This window comes from Ursus maritimus, unplaced genomic scaffold, assembly GCF_017311325.1.
Source record: "Ursus maritimus isolate PB19 unplaced genomic scaffold, ASM1731132v1 scaffold_2, whole genome shotgun sequence".
NCBI classification, from domain to species: domain Eukaryota; kingdom Metazoa; phylum Chordata; class Mammalia; order Carnivora; family Ursidae; genus Ursus; species Ursus maritimus.
In genome coordinates this window covers 86,388,775-86,404,637 of record NW_024424452.1, presented here as the reverse complement: position 1 = coordinate 86,404,637, position 15,863 = coordinate 86,388,775, and the positions used below count along the sequence as shown (strand labels likewise).

At 46.6% G+C, this 15,863-nt stretch overlaps 1 protein-coding gene across 1 annotated transcript in view; it reads left to right on the top strand.

Moving 5' to 3' along the window:
* Positions 1 to 15,863, top strand: part of LAMC2 (laminin subunit gamma 2) — a 55,556-nt gene that overhangs the window by 18,298 nt on the left and 21,395 nt on the right. The window contains exons 3-7 of the mRNA XM_040636301.1: positions 6,897 to 7,032; positions 10,258 to 10,356; positions 12,889 to 13,025; positions 14,020 to 14,142; positions 14,975 to 15,164. Coding sequence (XP_040492235.1) covers positions 6,897 to 7,032; positions 10,258 to 10,356; positions 12,889 to 13,025; positions 14,020 to 14,142; positions 14,975 to 15,164 — 685 coding nt within the window. The remainder of the gene's footprint in view (positions 1 to 6,896; positions 7,033 to 10,257; positions 10,357 to 12,888; positions 13,026 to 14,019; positions 14,143 to 14,974; positions 15,165 to 15,863) is intronic.

The window sequence follows — 15,863 nt, the reverse complement described above, 5'->3', positions numbered from 1 at the left end:
GTCTGGGCTGTAGGAACCAGCTGGAGTCTTTAGGACACGTTGGCTTGAATTCTAGTGGCAAGAGGCACATGATTACTTTTCCTGGCAGATGACAGTTTGACCTGGGGACAAAGGAAGCCTTGTAAGCTTCAGTGATAGTTCTCCATATCCACAGCTATCCCTTTGACCAACCTCTCAAAAAATAAGGGATAGAAAGATCTGTTTCTGGTGCTATGCTAGGTGCTAGCATGTAAGGTGGCACTGGTCCAAGAGACTGCCCGACGAACAGGCCCACTGAAGTCTTTCTCAGGGCTGTTAACCAGAGAAAATAGAATCAATAAATAGGAAGCACCTACAGGATGACTGGTTAATAGCAGGCCTCTTTTTTTGTTGTATTTTGGTTTTGTTTTTTTTTAAATGTGTCACCCAGTGCTGTGCTCACACCTCTGTGGGTAATTCTTGCGCACAGACGTACCCGGCGTGCCGTACTGACCACGGACAGTGAAGACTCGTTAGTACATACAAAGAGGGAGAGACAAGTACTTGTTCAATAAGTGGAGGGTTTTTTTAAACTACCTTATTTGCATGTATTCTCTTTCTCGGCAGTATGTTTCTCTTCTTTGTTAGAAAGTGTTTAATAGCGTAATATGATAAATATTAATCCGCTTGAAGAGGATAGCCGAAGTGCGTGGCCATGACTCAGTGTAGCTCTGTGGAACGAATTCGTAGCAGCAGCTGAAAGAATCTAAAACCGGGCAGGTTTGGTCCAGCCATGAGTTGCTGGTCGAGGGTGTGGGAGAGCCTCACTAGAAAACTGGGGACGACCCCATGGCGATAGAGACCCGAATCCCAGCAGGCACTTCCAAATCCACCAGTTGTTGTTACAGTGTGGTTTGAGTCTGATTTGCTCAGCTTCGTGGTGTAAAGTCACCATCCAGAATCTTTTGAGTTTAGCAGTTCTCCCTGTGAATCGAAGAACTTCATAAAGAAAAATTAAAAGGAAAATTACTCCATTTTAGGGCACTTTCGATCCTTCTGACGAGCCCGTATCCCTGTAGGTCATGCAGCTTCACTGTGAGTCACCGGAATTGGGTCTTCCCGGCAAAATGATCGGTGGGAATGTAATTAGAAGTTCAATTGGCTTAGCTGGAAAGCCTGGCCCGAAGACAAGGGTATTCGTCTTAGAGGCGACAAGGAGCCTGCGGCTTAGCAGAGAGATGGTAACGGAGTGTTTGCCACACTGTCTCTTCTTCTTCACTGTGGAGTCCATTGCTCGCCCGGCCTCCATGAGCCTGGCTTTCTCTTTTCCTTCGGGCCATAGGGCCATAGACATCCCAGGCTCGGTGTGAACCGCTTGGTAGGAAGTGGGGGAGCCCAGCGATAATTTCTGGCTTATTAAATGATAGCTAACACGCATTACTCACTTACTGTGTGCCAGGCTCTTTTCTAGACGCTTTCATCCAGGAATGAACCTTCACGAATAACGGCGTGAAGCAGGTGCTATTATTCGTTCCATCGTACAAATGCGGTAGCAGAGGCTGAGAGAGGGAGATGAAGGGACCCATCGAAGGTTGTAGAGCTCTGTGGCAGAGAAGGTGCCAGCCCCAGGCGCGCTGACGTCCAAGATCATCGTGTAGAGACTCGTGGTGGGTTTGGGAGCTGGACAGCCCGGGTTCAAGCCTGGGCGCGGCCACTACTGCTGTGTCACTCTGGGCATTGTCCCTTCACCTCTCGCGGCCCCAGGGTCCCCATCCGTAAAAGGGTCCCCATCCCCATGCTCTTTGTATCCCAAGAGCATGTGAGGATCTCATGAGGTTTGTTAGGCACATGGTAGACAACTCAGTAAATTGTAGTTGATGGAGTTGTTTTTATTATTAGGACAGAGATCGGTGTTGCAATTTCCTGGAACACCGGCTTTTTAAAAAGTCACATTCCAGTTTAGAAGGAAGCCTGCAGAGGCCACATCTTTGGGCTAAAACTATTTATTAACATTTTATTTTTTTATTAATACCCTGAAATTGGCAGTGAAATTTTCGAATATTTTTAAAGAGCAGGGAAACAGAGCCCTCGAAGAGGGGATGAACGGCCTCTAGTCTTCACAACGAGCCATTGCAAGGGCTGAAGTTATAATCCAAGGTTCTGGTGGAGAACTGCTCCGTCTTATTCCTTCCACCTGAAAGAAAAAAGCATCAGAGTGGTGTCTTTTTATCCCCAACGGCAGACAATTAGATACCCAGGAAAAACCTCATGGATATTATTTCCTAAGATCTGACTAACGCTTTCTGTGTTTCCAGGGTATTTCCATATACTATGTCTTCTTCAGTGCTCATAACAACTTGACAACCTGTATGTGTTAACACACTCCACACACCATTCTAGAGACAAAGACGTGAAGCTCCCGAGCCTGAGCTGCTGGGCTGAGGGGCATGTCAGTGACAGAGACTGTTCCCACCCCGTGCCGTCTCCCACTACACGCTGGCTGCCCAGATTACTCGCCCGGTGGCGCAAGTTGAATTCCCTGTGTGACTTCTCAGTCTCCCAATCAGCCGGGAGATATTTGTCACCTTCAAGGGAATTTATGGTATATGCCATCTCAAATGCCAAAGAACACATCTCTCCGAAAAATGCAGTCAGTCCATGTGCGGCGAATGCAGCCACCAGCATTAGTAATCCCCAAAAGGGTCACATATTTTGGATTTCACATCAATTTCTCATAAATATAGCAACCAGACTTACTTTTATTTATTTATTTATTTACTATTTTTTTAAGATTTTATTTATTTATTTGACAGAGAGAGAGACAGCCAGAGAGAGAGGGAACACAAGCAGGGGGAGTAGGAGAGGAAGAAGCAGGCTCCTAGCGGAGAAGCCTGATGTGGGGCTCGATCCCAGGACTCCGGGATCATGCCCTGAGCCAAAGGCAGATGCTTAACGACTGAACCACTCAGGCGCCCCCAGACTTACTTTTAGATGATGACTTTGTGGATTTAGCGACAGGGCTGAGTTACCTTCAACTCTTGTAAGCACACGTGTGAGCCCTGAGAACCTTTTGCAAATATTTTGAAATTCACTGTGTGTCCTTGTGTGGTTTTTTCCTCCCAGGACAACTAAATTCTTGAGACCTGTGTGGACATATAGGATATTGGACTTGTTCTCTTAATTTTATTATTATTTTTTACGTATGTATGACCCTGACGGTGAATTACTTGGACTATAACATTTGGGTTGTTATTTAAAACATTCTTAAATAATAATTTATCATTATTAAATATAATTATATAGTTGTATTATATATTACATAATATTATAAAAACATAATAATGTTACTTCAAAATACAAGTGTAGATATATATTTAAAGGTTTCCAAAGGATGTAGCCTCTTTTTGATTTAATTTTTATTTATTTTATTTAATTTTTAAAAAGATTTTATTTATTTATTTATTTGAGAGAGAGAGAGGAGGGGGAGGGGCAGAGGAGGAGGGAGAGGGACAAGGAGACTCTGCTGGGAGCACAGAACCCGACACGGAGCTCGATCTCCAAACCCTGAGATTATGACCTGAGCTGAAACTAAGAGTCTTGGACATGTAACCGACTGAGCCACATAGGTGCCCCTAATTTTTAAATAGTACTCATTTTAGCATACCTTCCGGAGCCCTCAGATGCACGTAGACCGTCTCCATAGAAGCCCTAAGAGAGCTTACTGGGACACAGAACTGAAAGAGGAAGCTGGTTTCTGTTCTTTCAGCCCAGTTGTTCACAGTCCCTAAGAGTAGATTATGAAGTAGGAGTTGGGCCAGGTGTTTTTCTTTTAATGAGAGAGTTTGAAAACCCAGCGCTATTAGTTTGGAAGTTTCGGAATGTGACATAAAGTGGTCATGCTCACCGTAAGGACCTCTGCACGTCTCCACGTTCACTTGGCGAGGTTTGAAGGAGGCCGGAGGTAGCAGTGCAAACTGCATTCTTTGAACGCCCGTGACGTGTGAGACACTGAATGAGGCACTTTATGTATTTTAGTCCAAAGTCTTGCAACAGCTCCACAGGCATAGGTGGTTACCCTCCCTTAAAAGAACTGATGAGTAGGCAGTTTGCCCAAGGACACACAGCTAAGTGGCAGAGCTGGTTTTGAAGGGAGATTTGTTGGATTTCAAAGTCTGGGCTCTTTGAGCCTCCAGCTTTTAGAGCAGGATTCCCTAGATAATGTCCTGGTAGGACACAGCGTTCCTCAAGATAGTAATAGATGTGGCCTGTAAGAATGTCAAAGAATGTTTGGAAATGCTGGCATTAAAACATAAACAAGCTCCATGCCTGCTGAAGGTACTAGAATGTTATAAACCTCGGAGGGATCAAGTGTGCACCATTTCCCAAACTTTTCTTGACACAGAATGTCTGTTTTCATGCGATGATTATTAATTTCTCTCAGAAAGGTGTTTTGCAGAGTAACCATTTTGGTCTATGTGGGCCAAACCCAAAAGCAAAGTACAGACTTCTCCATTTTCTAAGAAGAATTCATTCTGTAAAACTGTAGGGAGAATTTTCTTAGGTTGAAAGCATAATTTCCATTTATTGGAATGGGGAAAAAATGGGTTTCTGTGTCTCAGATTGACAATCGTTTGTGTTAAAAAAAAAAAAGTGAATTGTATTAAAGAAAGATGTCTTCTGTCGAATGTTGCTTATTGGAGCATAACTCAGAACCTTTCCTTAGCTCTGTTGGCTGACTGCTTGCAGGGCAGGGTGTGGAGGTCTGCGCATGCCAGCGCGGGGAGCCTCTCTTCATGCTCATCTCCTCAAATATTCTCTTGCCTTAGGTTCTGAAACTCCCACCCTCCTCCTCCCTTGACCCTCAGAGCTCTGCTCTCTTGGCTTCCAGTGTCCTGAGACTTCTTTCTGCTTTGATTATGAAAGGCCCCTTAATTAATGGGGTTCTGTTTGTGTCCGAAGCTCCTCCCCTCCTCTCTCTATCTGCCCTCAAAGTGTTCTTATACCTGTTCTGCTTCCTACTTGGCCTGTGTGCTGAAGACTCCTAGATCTTCACCCCCAGCCTCTTTCTTGAGCTCCAGGTGAACATTTCCACCTTAATGTGCCACTGGAAACTCAAGTTCACAATGTCCGAAACTAAACTCATGACCTTCTCCTGAGATGACCATGACCTGAGATCTTGCTCCTTTTTCCCCTTCTCTTTGCTAAATAGCCTCATGTTGCATCTAGTGTGCATGTTGGGACGTTGGTGTCATCATGTGATCCCCACCACCCCCCATCATCTATTTCCTAAAAGGGGAAGTCTGTTCATTCTGCATCCACGTGGCTCTCTCAGCGATTCCCTGCTCCCCTTCTCACCCAGCCGCCTCCAATCTGGGTCATCCTGTCACAGGAGGATGCTTCTCACAAGGGCTGGTGTTCCCTTTCCTGAGGCATCCTGCAGATTGCCCTAGAGATGCCTTTCTGAACTGTGGGCCTATAGTTCCCGAGCCTTTGATACTTCCCTGTTACCCCCAAATGGATCTGTTATTCTTTTGTCTGCTCTTATTTTGCTAGGAGATAGCATTTCCTAACATATATAAAGTGCCGAACTCAGTGTCTCACGTGTGGTAGATGCTCAAAAAATGTAGTTTATACCATTACCACCGAGGACCCCTTCAAGCCTTGCAAAGTTGACATGGCGTCTTTCACCAACTCAGTGAATGTGGTTAATTTCAGGTTCACATGGGGCAAAAAGCCTTTATATCGGCACAGAGCCAAAATCTTTATTGTGGAATTTTATCTACTAGTGAATCAAAAACTCACAGAATAACCGATTAGAAAGAAAGGAGCAACTGGTTAGCGTTCTGTTGGCTTTATAGATTATGGGTGGCCTGGTCACCACAGTTAGTTGAGATATGTGGATTATTTGATAATTCTCCAAGCACAGAGAGATTGTAAAGTAGGTGAGGTAAACCTCTCACCACCTTTCTGCCCCTCTTTTGCTCCCCCCACCCCTGACTCTTTCCCAACCACTCCGACCTCTTTCTTGGCATACGTGCCTTCCTCCAACAGATTTCTGGGCATCCTCTTTGCGTCGGGTTCTGCACTGGGGGGGGCCCTGGGGACCGAGCAGGGAACGCAAGCTGAGGTCATCCTGAGTAAGCAGGACTTCAGAGCAGTGGGATGGCTATTTGGGGTTTGGGAGTCAGAGGAGACTTCCCTAGAGAAGTAATATTAAATCAGGACCTGACAGCTGAGGATGGGCCAATTAGGGTGGAGTTCTGGGGAAGGAGCTTTCCAGGCCCGGGGGAGCAGATCCCAGGAGGACAGAAGCGGTCTGGCACATTCTACACACAGGCTGGGGGAGCTGGGAGCTGGAACGGAGTGAAGGAGAGCAGGCGATATGGTAGGAGAGGTCGAGTCCCGTGGGCCACGATACAGAGCTTGCATTTTCTTCTGCTTATGGTGGGGGCCACCAGAGGACGAAACAGCTGAGTAATGTGATCTGAAGTCCATTGTGAAAGCAGCACGAAAGGAGGGAAGGGAGGTGACGAGGGAGGCAGGGAAGAGAGTGGGAGGCAGGGTCTAGGGAGAGAGGACAGGCTAACTCTCTTCAAGGAGGCTGAATGTGCTCATTCACAAATTGTCCCTCTTCTTGAGGTCTCAAGGACTCAAGAAACTTCTTTTTAAAAGCAGTGGCTGACATACTACTTAATGTTTGAATCAGAGCAGATACAGAAGTAAAAACGGTTCCAGGAGTAACTGCCGTTTCTTTGCCTGAGGAAGCCATGCTTGGGGAGGACGTGTACCCAGAAACGTGAAGGACGCCTTAGAGGGGGCAGGTGGCAGTCACCCCTCAGCAGCCATTGAGCTCCCATGGGGTTTCGGTTGTTTCCTAATGCCGTATAAACTGAATATCTCCTTTTCTTCTTTCCTTTTCCCTACCTCGTGGGTTACAGGTTCTCTTAGCGCTCGATGTGACCACTCTGGACGGTGCAGCTGTAAGCCAGGTGTGACCGGAGACAGGTGTGACCGCTGTCTGCCAGGCTTCCACTCGCTCACTGACGCCGGGTGCGCCCAAGACCAACGGCTACTGTAAGCACCCGCCCACACCACTGCAGCTGTGGCCCTGAGGGGTGACAATGACACTGACAGCCGTGGCCACTGACACTGCTGACCACCAGCCGTGTGCCAGGCGCTGTTGAGGACCTCACGTGGGTCATGCCGTTTGATCCTCACAATAAGCCTCAGAGGTTGGGATTAGCATTACACTCAAGTGGAAGAGAAGAAATGTACACCCCGAGGGGCTAAGTTTCCCCAATATTACTGATGAGGGTGGACCTCACATTCAGGCCCAGAGTTTGGGCTCTGAAACCTACGTTCTTCACCCCGGTGATCGCCCCCTTTTAGACGAACGAGGATGGAGGTAAAGAGGCCTCCAGATTCTTACCTGGGACCCATTTCGACCCAAATGAATTTGGACTAAAAAACTATTCCCCTTGAGTTTGAAGCATTCTCTATCCCTCCTCATATTCTTTCCCGGAAGAGGGGCGCCTGGGTGGCTCAGTCCGTTAATTGTCCTGCTCTTGATTTCAGCTCAGGTCACGATCTCATGGGTTGTGAGATCCAGCCCCGTGTTGGATTTGAGCTGGGTGTGAATTCTGCTTCAGATTCTCTCCCTCTCCTCTGCCCCTCCCCCCACTCATGCACGTGCTCGCTCGCTCTCTCTCTCAAAAAAAAAAAAAAATTCTTTCCTGGAAGAAGATGGAGCACACATTATAAATCACATGAGCAATCACAGGGATGCAGAGAGGCAGGTAGTGGGATGGCTGAGGGGAAAGGGAGCTCGGCAGGAAAGCCGTTAGCTGGAAGGGGCCCGTGGAGGATGGCCGCCCCTGCCCCTTTCTCCAGCCCCTTGCCCTCCATGCTGGCACCAGCCTGGCTACCACTGTGCCCAGCCCTCTCACCCTTGGGCTTCTGCACATACTGTTCTCTTCCAGGCTTCCCTGCCCCCTTTTAGATTGTCTTCAGAGACCCTTCCTTTGGCCCGGTCTCCCTTTGAAAATGCTTCTAAAACATGAAGTTGATTGTACCACTTCTGTGCTTGCAACCCTCCAGTAGCTCCCTGTCCTACTCAGAATGAGATACAGACTTCTTTTGCAGACCAGCAGGGCCCTGCAAGATCCTCCGTCCTCTGCACCCCCGGCGGTGGACTCCCGCTGCGTTTCCCATGGTTCTCCCGCTGGCCCCCGGCACTTGGCCCCACCCTGCCTTCCCTTCTTCAAAGGAGCCAAGCCAAGGGACCTCGGCCCTGGCCTGGAGCACTCCTGCTTCCTACGGGGCCACAGAGAGCCCCACGGGCTTGATCCCCACCTCATCACTCCTCACAGAGGCCTTCCCTGACTCTCCCCACCCCCCTGAGTTCTGACAGATGTCACTTCACTTCTCTCTGTATTTGTTTGTCTGTCTCACCCACCAGAACGAAACCCAGTGTTGGCTTTGTCTTGTTCCTACTGCAACCCCAGTGCCCAGAGTGAGGACAGGCATGCAGACGGGGAGGGGGGGGCACCTGGTTCCAGCTGGCCTTAGGCTTCGCTGCCATCATTGTTCATGTGTCTGCACTGCCTGGAGACTCTTGGAGACCAGGATCCTATTTCTTAGTGTCCTTGGTGCTTAGCAACTAGTAGATGGTGCCTAATGTTTGTCAAAGGGTCCAGATAAGTCGTGTGGAGGGGCTAGGATGGGAGGAGAGCCTCACAAGTGAAAGACGAGGACTGGAGAAGGGATCTTCAGGGAGCCTGACAGGACGGGACTCCGACTGGATGAGAAACGTGAGGGGGAGAGGGGAGCCCATCCAGGTTTGGGTAGGATTTGGATGGGGTCAAAGGACAGTCAGAGGAGGAGCGAACAGTGGGGAAAAGACAGATTTGGTTTTAGACCCATGAGATGGATGCCTAGGACTGTGTGCCCACTGAGTGATACTAGTCAGAAGCCAGAACACTAAGAGATTGTGCCAGAACGAAATGATGGAAACACTGATGGATTCCTTCATTGAGAAAATCTTGCAACCAAAAAAAAAAAAAAAAAAAAAAATCAGTCAAACTCAGAATTCCACTCCTAGGAGTACACTGAAGAAATATGAAAACTTATATATCTGCGTAGAAACGTGTACACAAATCCTCCTAGCAGCATTATTCATAGTAGCTAAGAAGGGGAAACAACCCCAATGTCTATCAGCTGCGGAATGGATAAGCAAAATGTGGTCTATCCATGTGATAGAATTTAATCAGCCATAAGAAAATGAATTATTGATACATGGATGAAGTATAACATTGGATGAACCTTGAAAACATACTAAGTGAAAGAAGCCGAACACAAAAGGCCACCGATTGTATGAGTCCCTTTACAGGAAATGTTCCGAATAGGCAGATCTACAGACACAGCGAGTAGATTAGTGGCTGCCTAGGGCTGGGGGGAGGAAAGGGGAGGGTGATTGCTAGGGGCACAGGGTTTCTTGTTGGAGTGATGAAAATGTTCTACAATTAATTAGGGTGGTTGAGAATCACTAAACTGTACTAAATTCTACTACTCTGGGAATCTACTAACACCCAGCAAATTGTACATTTTAAATGGATGAATTTACGGTATGTGAATTGTGTCTTTTTAAAATTTTTATTTTTTTTAAAGATTTGATTTATTTATTTGAGAGAGAGAGAGAGGGGGAGAAGCAGACTCCCTGCTGAGTGGGGAGCCCAATGTGGACTCAATCCCAGGATCCTGGGATTGTGACCTGAGCTGAAAGCAGACACTTAATCGACTGAGCCGCCCAGGTGCCCCTGAATTGTGTCCTGATAGAAGTGTTACCAAAAGAAAGAACTAAATAAACGAAAATAGCAAGTAGATGGAATCCATCACAATGAAAGCAGTCATCACCGAATTAAACAATAGAGAAGCAAATGATAAATTAAAATTAAAAAAGGCAACTTAACCAAACAGTCCACCAAACTAAACCAAACCAAACTGAACCGTTTAGTGATGGATTTGTTTCCCATTCTGGCGCAAACCCCTCTTCTTCTTAGGGGTGGGTAGCAAGCAGTTCGTGGGCCAGCTGTCACCCTCAGAGTAGCTTGAGCCCAAACAAACGAGTCCTTAAAGGGTCTGGGAGAGATCAGCGCAGACAAGAAGAGCTGAGACGGGCCTCACTGAAGATGAAGGACGGACTTAAGTTGGTGACATTTGCTTAGGAGCACTTGATCTTTATATGGATAGCTGAAAAGCACTTGGAGACACATCCCTAATTTTCTTTTTCTTCTTTCCCAGAGACCCCAAGTGTGACTGTGACCCAGCTGGCGTCTCGGGGCCCTGTGACGAGGGCCGCTGTGTCTGTAAGCCAGCTGTCACCGGAGAGCGCTGTGACAGGTCTGTGTGAACTGTGGCCCTGCAGACACAGCAGGGAGAGTCTCTTGGCAGCTAGCATGCACTCAGAATTCATCCTGAGTGCAGTTATGGAAAAGGGACACTTAACAAGTGTTGACGACCTCTGTCCTGTCCTCTGTCCTCAAAAACTTAGCTTTTTAAAAAATACAACTGAGTCCCCAAATCCCCCTGGACCCCATCTTTTGTTGTGGGCCCCCTCTCTTTGTTTACAATGGGCGGCAGAGGCCCAGGGGCCCAGGGAGTCCCCTTGACAGCTGACTCCCAATCCCAGGTGCTCCCATACAAGGTGGCTTGCAATAATGAGGTCACATGACTCAGCCCGGTCCCAGAAAAGGCCTGGCCTAATTAAGCATGTTGGGAACGTGCTAGTAAGAGGAAATATGGCCATATATAACCATCATGTGCAGCAAAGGAACCGCCCCGGGATGGGCTGGTGGTTGCATGCACACGCATGAGCCGGGAGAAGATGTAAGAGCCCTTTGGGCCCCGAGCCATGTTGGGGCAGGTGGTGCCGTAAACAGTGACCCAGCCTCCCTTGCCGCTTGCAGACATTCCTTAAGGACAAATGGCTCAGACTTAAAACTCTTCCCTTCTCTACGATTGCCGTGGGGCTGGCCCCAGAGATGAAGGCTTTCTCCTCGTTTTCTTAAAAGTAAGAAAACACTTCTTTGGCATCCTGACAATCACTTATACCTGGGCAGAGAAAATACCAGATACATTCCCAGCTCGTGTTTCCAGGGGGTTCTTTGCTGCTGAGGTAGAGGGAGGGAAACACAGCTTACGTGTTAGAAGAGGAGGCACTTTTTGAAAAGGTTTTTAATTTCACAAGGTCACACAGAAACAGAAAACCACATAAAACAAATGTCAGCACTGCCCCTTCTAAGAAATAGACCTTCACTAAAAATGTGCCGTCCCAGTGACAACACCCTCCCTCCTTTCGAGAAGTCACCACTGTTCTGACCTCTGTGTAATCACTTCGTTACTTTTCTTCATAATTTATTACCCGGTTACATCCCTCAACACTGTCATTGAGTTTTGCCTGATTTCCCTTGGTTCCTCCCCTGCCTTCTTTTCTCATTCCCTCCCCCTCGCTTTCCGTGCCTCTCCTCCCTCCCTTGCCCTCCCCCCTTCCTTCCTTGCTTTTTAGTCTCTTAAACTCTGCAAGTATCCTCCGAAGAAACCATAATGATTTTCTTTAAGCCCTTGCTCTGTAGAGAAAAAAAACAATGCTTATTTACATACAGCTGTTCTCTGAAGAGTTTACTGTTCACACTTAACCTGCTGTTCTGTGATTTTGCACAATAAATAGACTCCCGTCATAGGGGCCAGAGGATTAGACCCCATGACTCAGAGGTAGATGTACCTGGTTTGAAAAATCTTGTCTCAGTCACTTACCAGCTCTATGACCTTGAACAGGTTTCTTAACCTCTCTGGCCCGGGTGTCTTCGTCTAAGAAAATTAGAAGCTGGGAGCCTGGGTGGCTCAGTTGGTTAAGCGTCCAACTGTTGATTTCAGCTCAGATCATGATCTCAAGGTCATGAAATTGAGCCCCTCATCAGGCCACGTGCTGGATTTTCTCTCTCTCTCTCCCTCGTCCCCTCCCCCTGCTCACTCTCTCTCATTCTCTAAAATAAATAAATAGTAAGTAAATAAATAAGTTCATTTATTTTAAGAAAGAAAATTGGAAATACAATTCCCTTCTCATAGGGTTGTACCAAGGACTGAATTGGAGAACATACATGAAGTGCCTGGCATAGCATCAGTGCTAAATAAATGGTCGCTGAAACATAGTATTATTTCGTGAAGAAGGATGTAATTAATTTGAACAGAGAAAAACAAGTCCTCCCCAGCTGCTCCTTCTTCTCTGTGACCCCAACGTCTGTGACTTGCCTGGAAGCTGTGGTCCTCAGAGAAGCCACTGATGGGTGGGACACAGCCTACGTCTTGCTTTTGTAGGGAGCCTGCAGCCATCCTTCTTTGTCATACCCCCACCTGCCCCTTTCCCCGTGGACCAGAGCAGGGATATAAGGGGCAGGACGGTGGGCAGCTCCTAGTGTTCTTGTGCTGGTCAGTATAGCTGAGCGGGTGCTGGGGCTGGGACATTGGCCTTTCCTTTCCTGGCCCCACCTCCCACTCTTTTGCCCCATTAAACACTTGCTCTAAGACAGGGCCAGCCCCACATCCCCCTGCCCCAACTCTTCTTGTCCTGCTCATGTGACTTCCATTCGGTTCCTCACCAAGGATGGGAAATCACTAAGTTCCCAGGCCACCAAGTCCAACGTAACTGTGCTCTGCCACAGGGACAGAAAGTGAACCTTCATGGTCTCTCAGTGGGGGCCGTGACTGTCCATCACGTGCGGGAGAGGGGATGCTATGTGTCGTTTAGTATTTCCCAGTTCTGGGAATTAATAGGGCCAGGTGGGAGAGAAAGTAGAAAAGATCAGTCATCATATTCTCTATATGAAGTAAGAAGTAACCTCTAACATTGTCCTGATTTCTAAAATGCCGCTACAGGTGTCGACCAGGTTACTATCACCTGGATGGGGGAAACCCTGAGGGCTGTACCCAGTGTTTTTGCTATGGGCATTCAGCCAACTGCCACAGCTCTGGAGACTACAGTGTCCATAAAATCACCTCTACTTTCTATCAAGGTAAAGTGTTCTGTTTCTAGAATTTTGTTTTTAACATTGTATAGAGCTTTACGCTTACAGACAACCTCCTCCTCATCACAGCTTGGGGAGTTTGCGTAGTCTTTAGCAGCTCTCTTTTAGCTCTTAATGGACATTATTTTGTCTGGGCAATAAGGCAGATCCCAACGTCTTGAAAAAGTCATAGCCGCACAGCTGACTCATACCGGTGTATGAGTAACTTGAAAGAATAACTAAAAAGAGACCAGATTTTCATCTCCCTGCACTTCCCATCTCCATGCATTTTAAAACCACAAAAGAGTCTTTCATTTGGATTGGGGGCGTTTATGTGAGCCTTCCTGGAATTCACACTCATTAATAATACTGCTTTCAGGGGCGCCTGGGTGGCTCAGTCGTTGAGCATCCGACTCTTGGTTTCAGCTCAGGTCATGATCTCAGGGGTCATGGGATTGACCCCACTTCTCTGCTTGAAAGATTCTCGCCCTCTGCCCCTCCTCCCACTCACATGTGCGCGCTCTCTCTCTCTCAAATAAATAAATAAATCTTTTAAAAAATACTGTTTTCACATACATTAAATGAGTTAATGTTTGTGAAATTAGTTATCAAGCTACAAAACCCTATAAAAACCTAGATTGACTTGATTTCAACTTTGAATTTCTGTTTGAACATGCTGGACCCTCTTCACTCACGAAGGCCAGACCCTATTTATGGAAATAAAATAAAAGTACGGACCGCAGGCAGATGAAAACATGCTCTCATATTACGGGAATGAGACTCAAAGAAGTCAGAGCAGCTGTGGGGTGGGAACAGGTGAAGTTGAGACGCAAGTAGAGAGAGACGCATAGGACATTTTGAGGACTGCACATGAATGTGGAACTTTTAAAAAACCCCACTAGCTCTTCACCTCTAGGACTTTTTGGCAATCAAGTCTTGCCTTATTAACTCCATAGACAATGAGATTTGTCCGAATGCAAAGTGTTTTGTGTGTGTGTTCCAGATGTTGATGGCTGGAAGGCTATCCAAAGAAATGGGTCTCCTGCAAAGCTCCAGTGGTCCCAGCGTCATCGGGACGTGTTCAGCTCAGCACGACGATCAGACCCTGTCTATTTTGTTGCTCCTGGTATGTATGGTATTTTTCTTATAGAAGCCAACTAATAAGCCTAGAAGTCAGGAGAGAAAAATGGAGTTAGCAAATGTGAAAACCGTTATCACCTGGTGTTCAGAGAAGCAGTATTTCCAGAAGACAGTTGGGGCTCCAGCCCTATTGACAAAGTCATGATACAATAGCACAGGATTGTGTATCCAGGCAGACAGATCCTGGTTGAGGTTCCTACTTTTGTCAAATGGGAAGTTTCTAGGTTTCCCATAAAGTTGAGAAATACAGAGGTCATATCTGTGGATCTACTGAGAAGCAGATGGAAAAGTGAAAATAAGGTATTCTCAGTTTTAACCACTTGTATGTTAAAAACATATGTGTTAGTTCATTTCATTAGCTAATACGTGATGTCCAGATAAGTTGTCTTCTTAACCTTTCCAAATTTCAGTTCTCTCAGCTGTTAAATGGGGATAATAATACCTCCAAGGATTATTAACATCAAATGTAATGATGTCTGTGAACTCTAAAGCATTATGTAACAAATGGTACTCTTCCCAACATACCTGGGACCTTTATGTATCGGTCTATTGTCAGGGCCATGCTGTGAATCATCTAATACATGGAATTGTCTTATAAAGTGGCCCTTGTAGCATGTCAGTCACTAACTCTCCTTTGTAGCCAATGGCAGTATGGTCACATCCATGAACTGATTCTTCTGGAAGAGTGGTTGGGGGCATGATGGTACATTGATGACACAGGACTCCAACAGAAATCACCAACATTAATGCAAACTTGCTAGCTCATTTGCTCCTCCAGTTTCACAATGATCTCAATCTTTTCAAATTCTATTTCACAGCCAAATTTCTTGGGAATCAACAGGTGAGCTATGGGCAAACCCTGTCTTTTGACTACCGTGTGGACAGGGGAGGCAGACACCCATCCGCCCACGATGTGATCCTGGAAGGTGCTGGTCTACGGGTCACAGCTCCCTTGATGCCACTGGGCAAGACGCTGCCTTGTGGGATCACCAAGACTTACACGTTCAGGTAAGAAGAGTGACTACAAGTGGGTCAGGTGACTGAAGTCCACTTCCTTTGTTCATGCATTCAATCATTCGTTCTTTTAACAAGCTTTTCTGAACACCTTTCATGTACCAGACATGGTATTATGTACAGAAACAGGACGTGCTTCCTGCCCTCAAGCCCCTGACAGGCTAATGGGAGAAAAAACTAAGCAGAATATTACAGTGTGGCGTGTAAATGACAAGATACACAAGGCGGGCACAAGTATTTTGAACACACGGAAGAGGCACAAGTAACCCACGTTGGAGGGATCAAGGAAAACTTCCACATGACAAGTGAAGAACAGTTTTCTAAGGATAGAAAGGGGAGAGGGGAAGGTTAGCAAGGCAGGGGGAATAATCATGCTTGAGGACGTTTTGTGTGTTAGGAAATTCTAAGTAGTTAAGCGTGAGTGAAGTGTGGAGTGGGGGAGAGGACTACAGTGAGAAGTGAGGTCAGTGAACTAAGGAAAAGAAGTTGGGTTGTTCCTGGAAGTATTCCAGTAAAAAACAAAACAAAATTTGAAAGACTAGCACAGGGGATGGTGACACGATGCCGTGAGCTATTATCATGCTAAATTCAGAAGTGTGCGACGTGTCCAATGTAGACCATGAAAGCCGACTTTTGAAGAGTAAGAGAAATGTGCTCACTTAACAAATCATTTAAACAGCAAAACCAAAAATC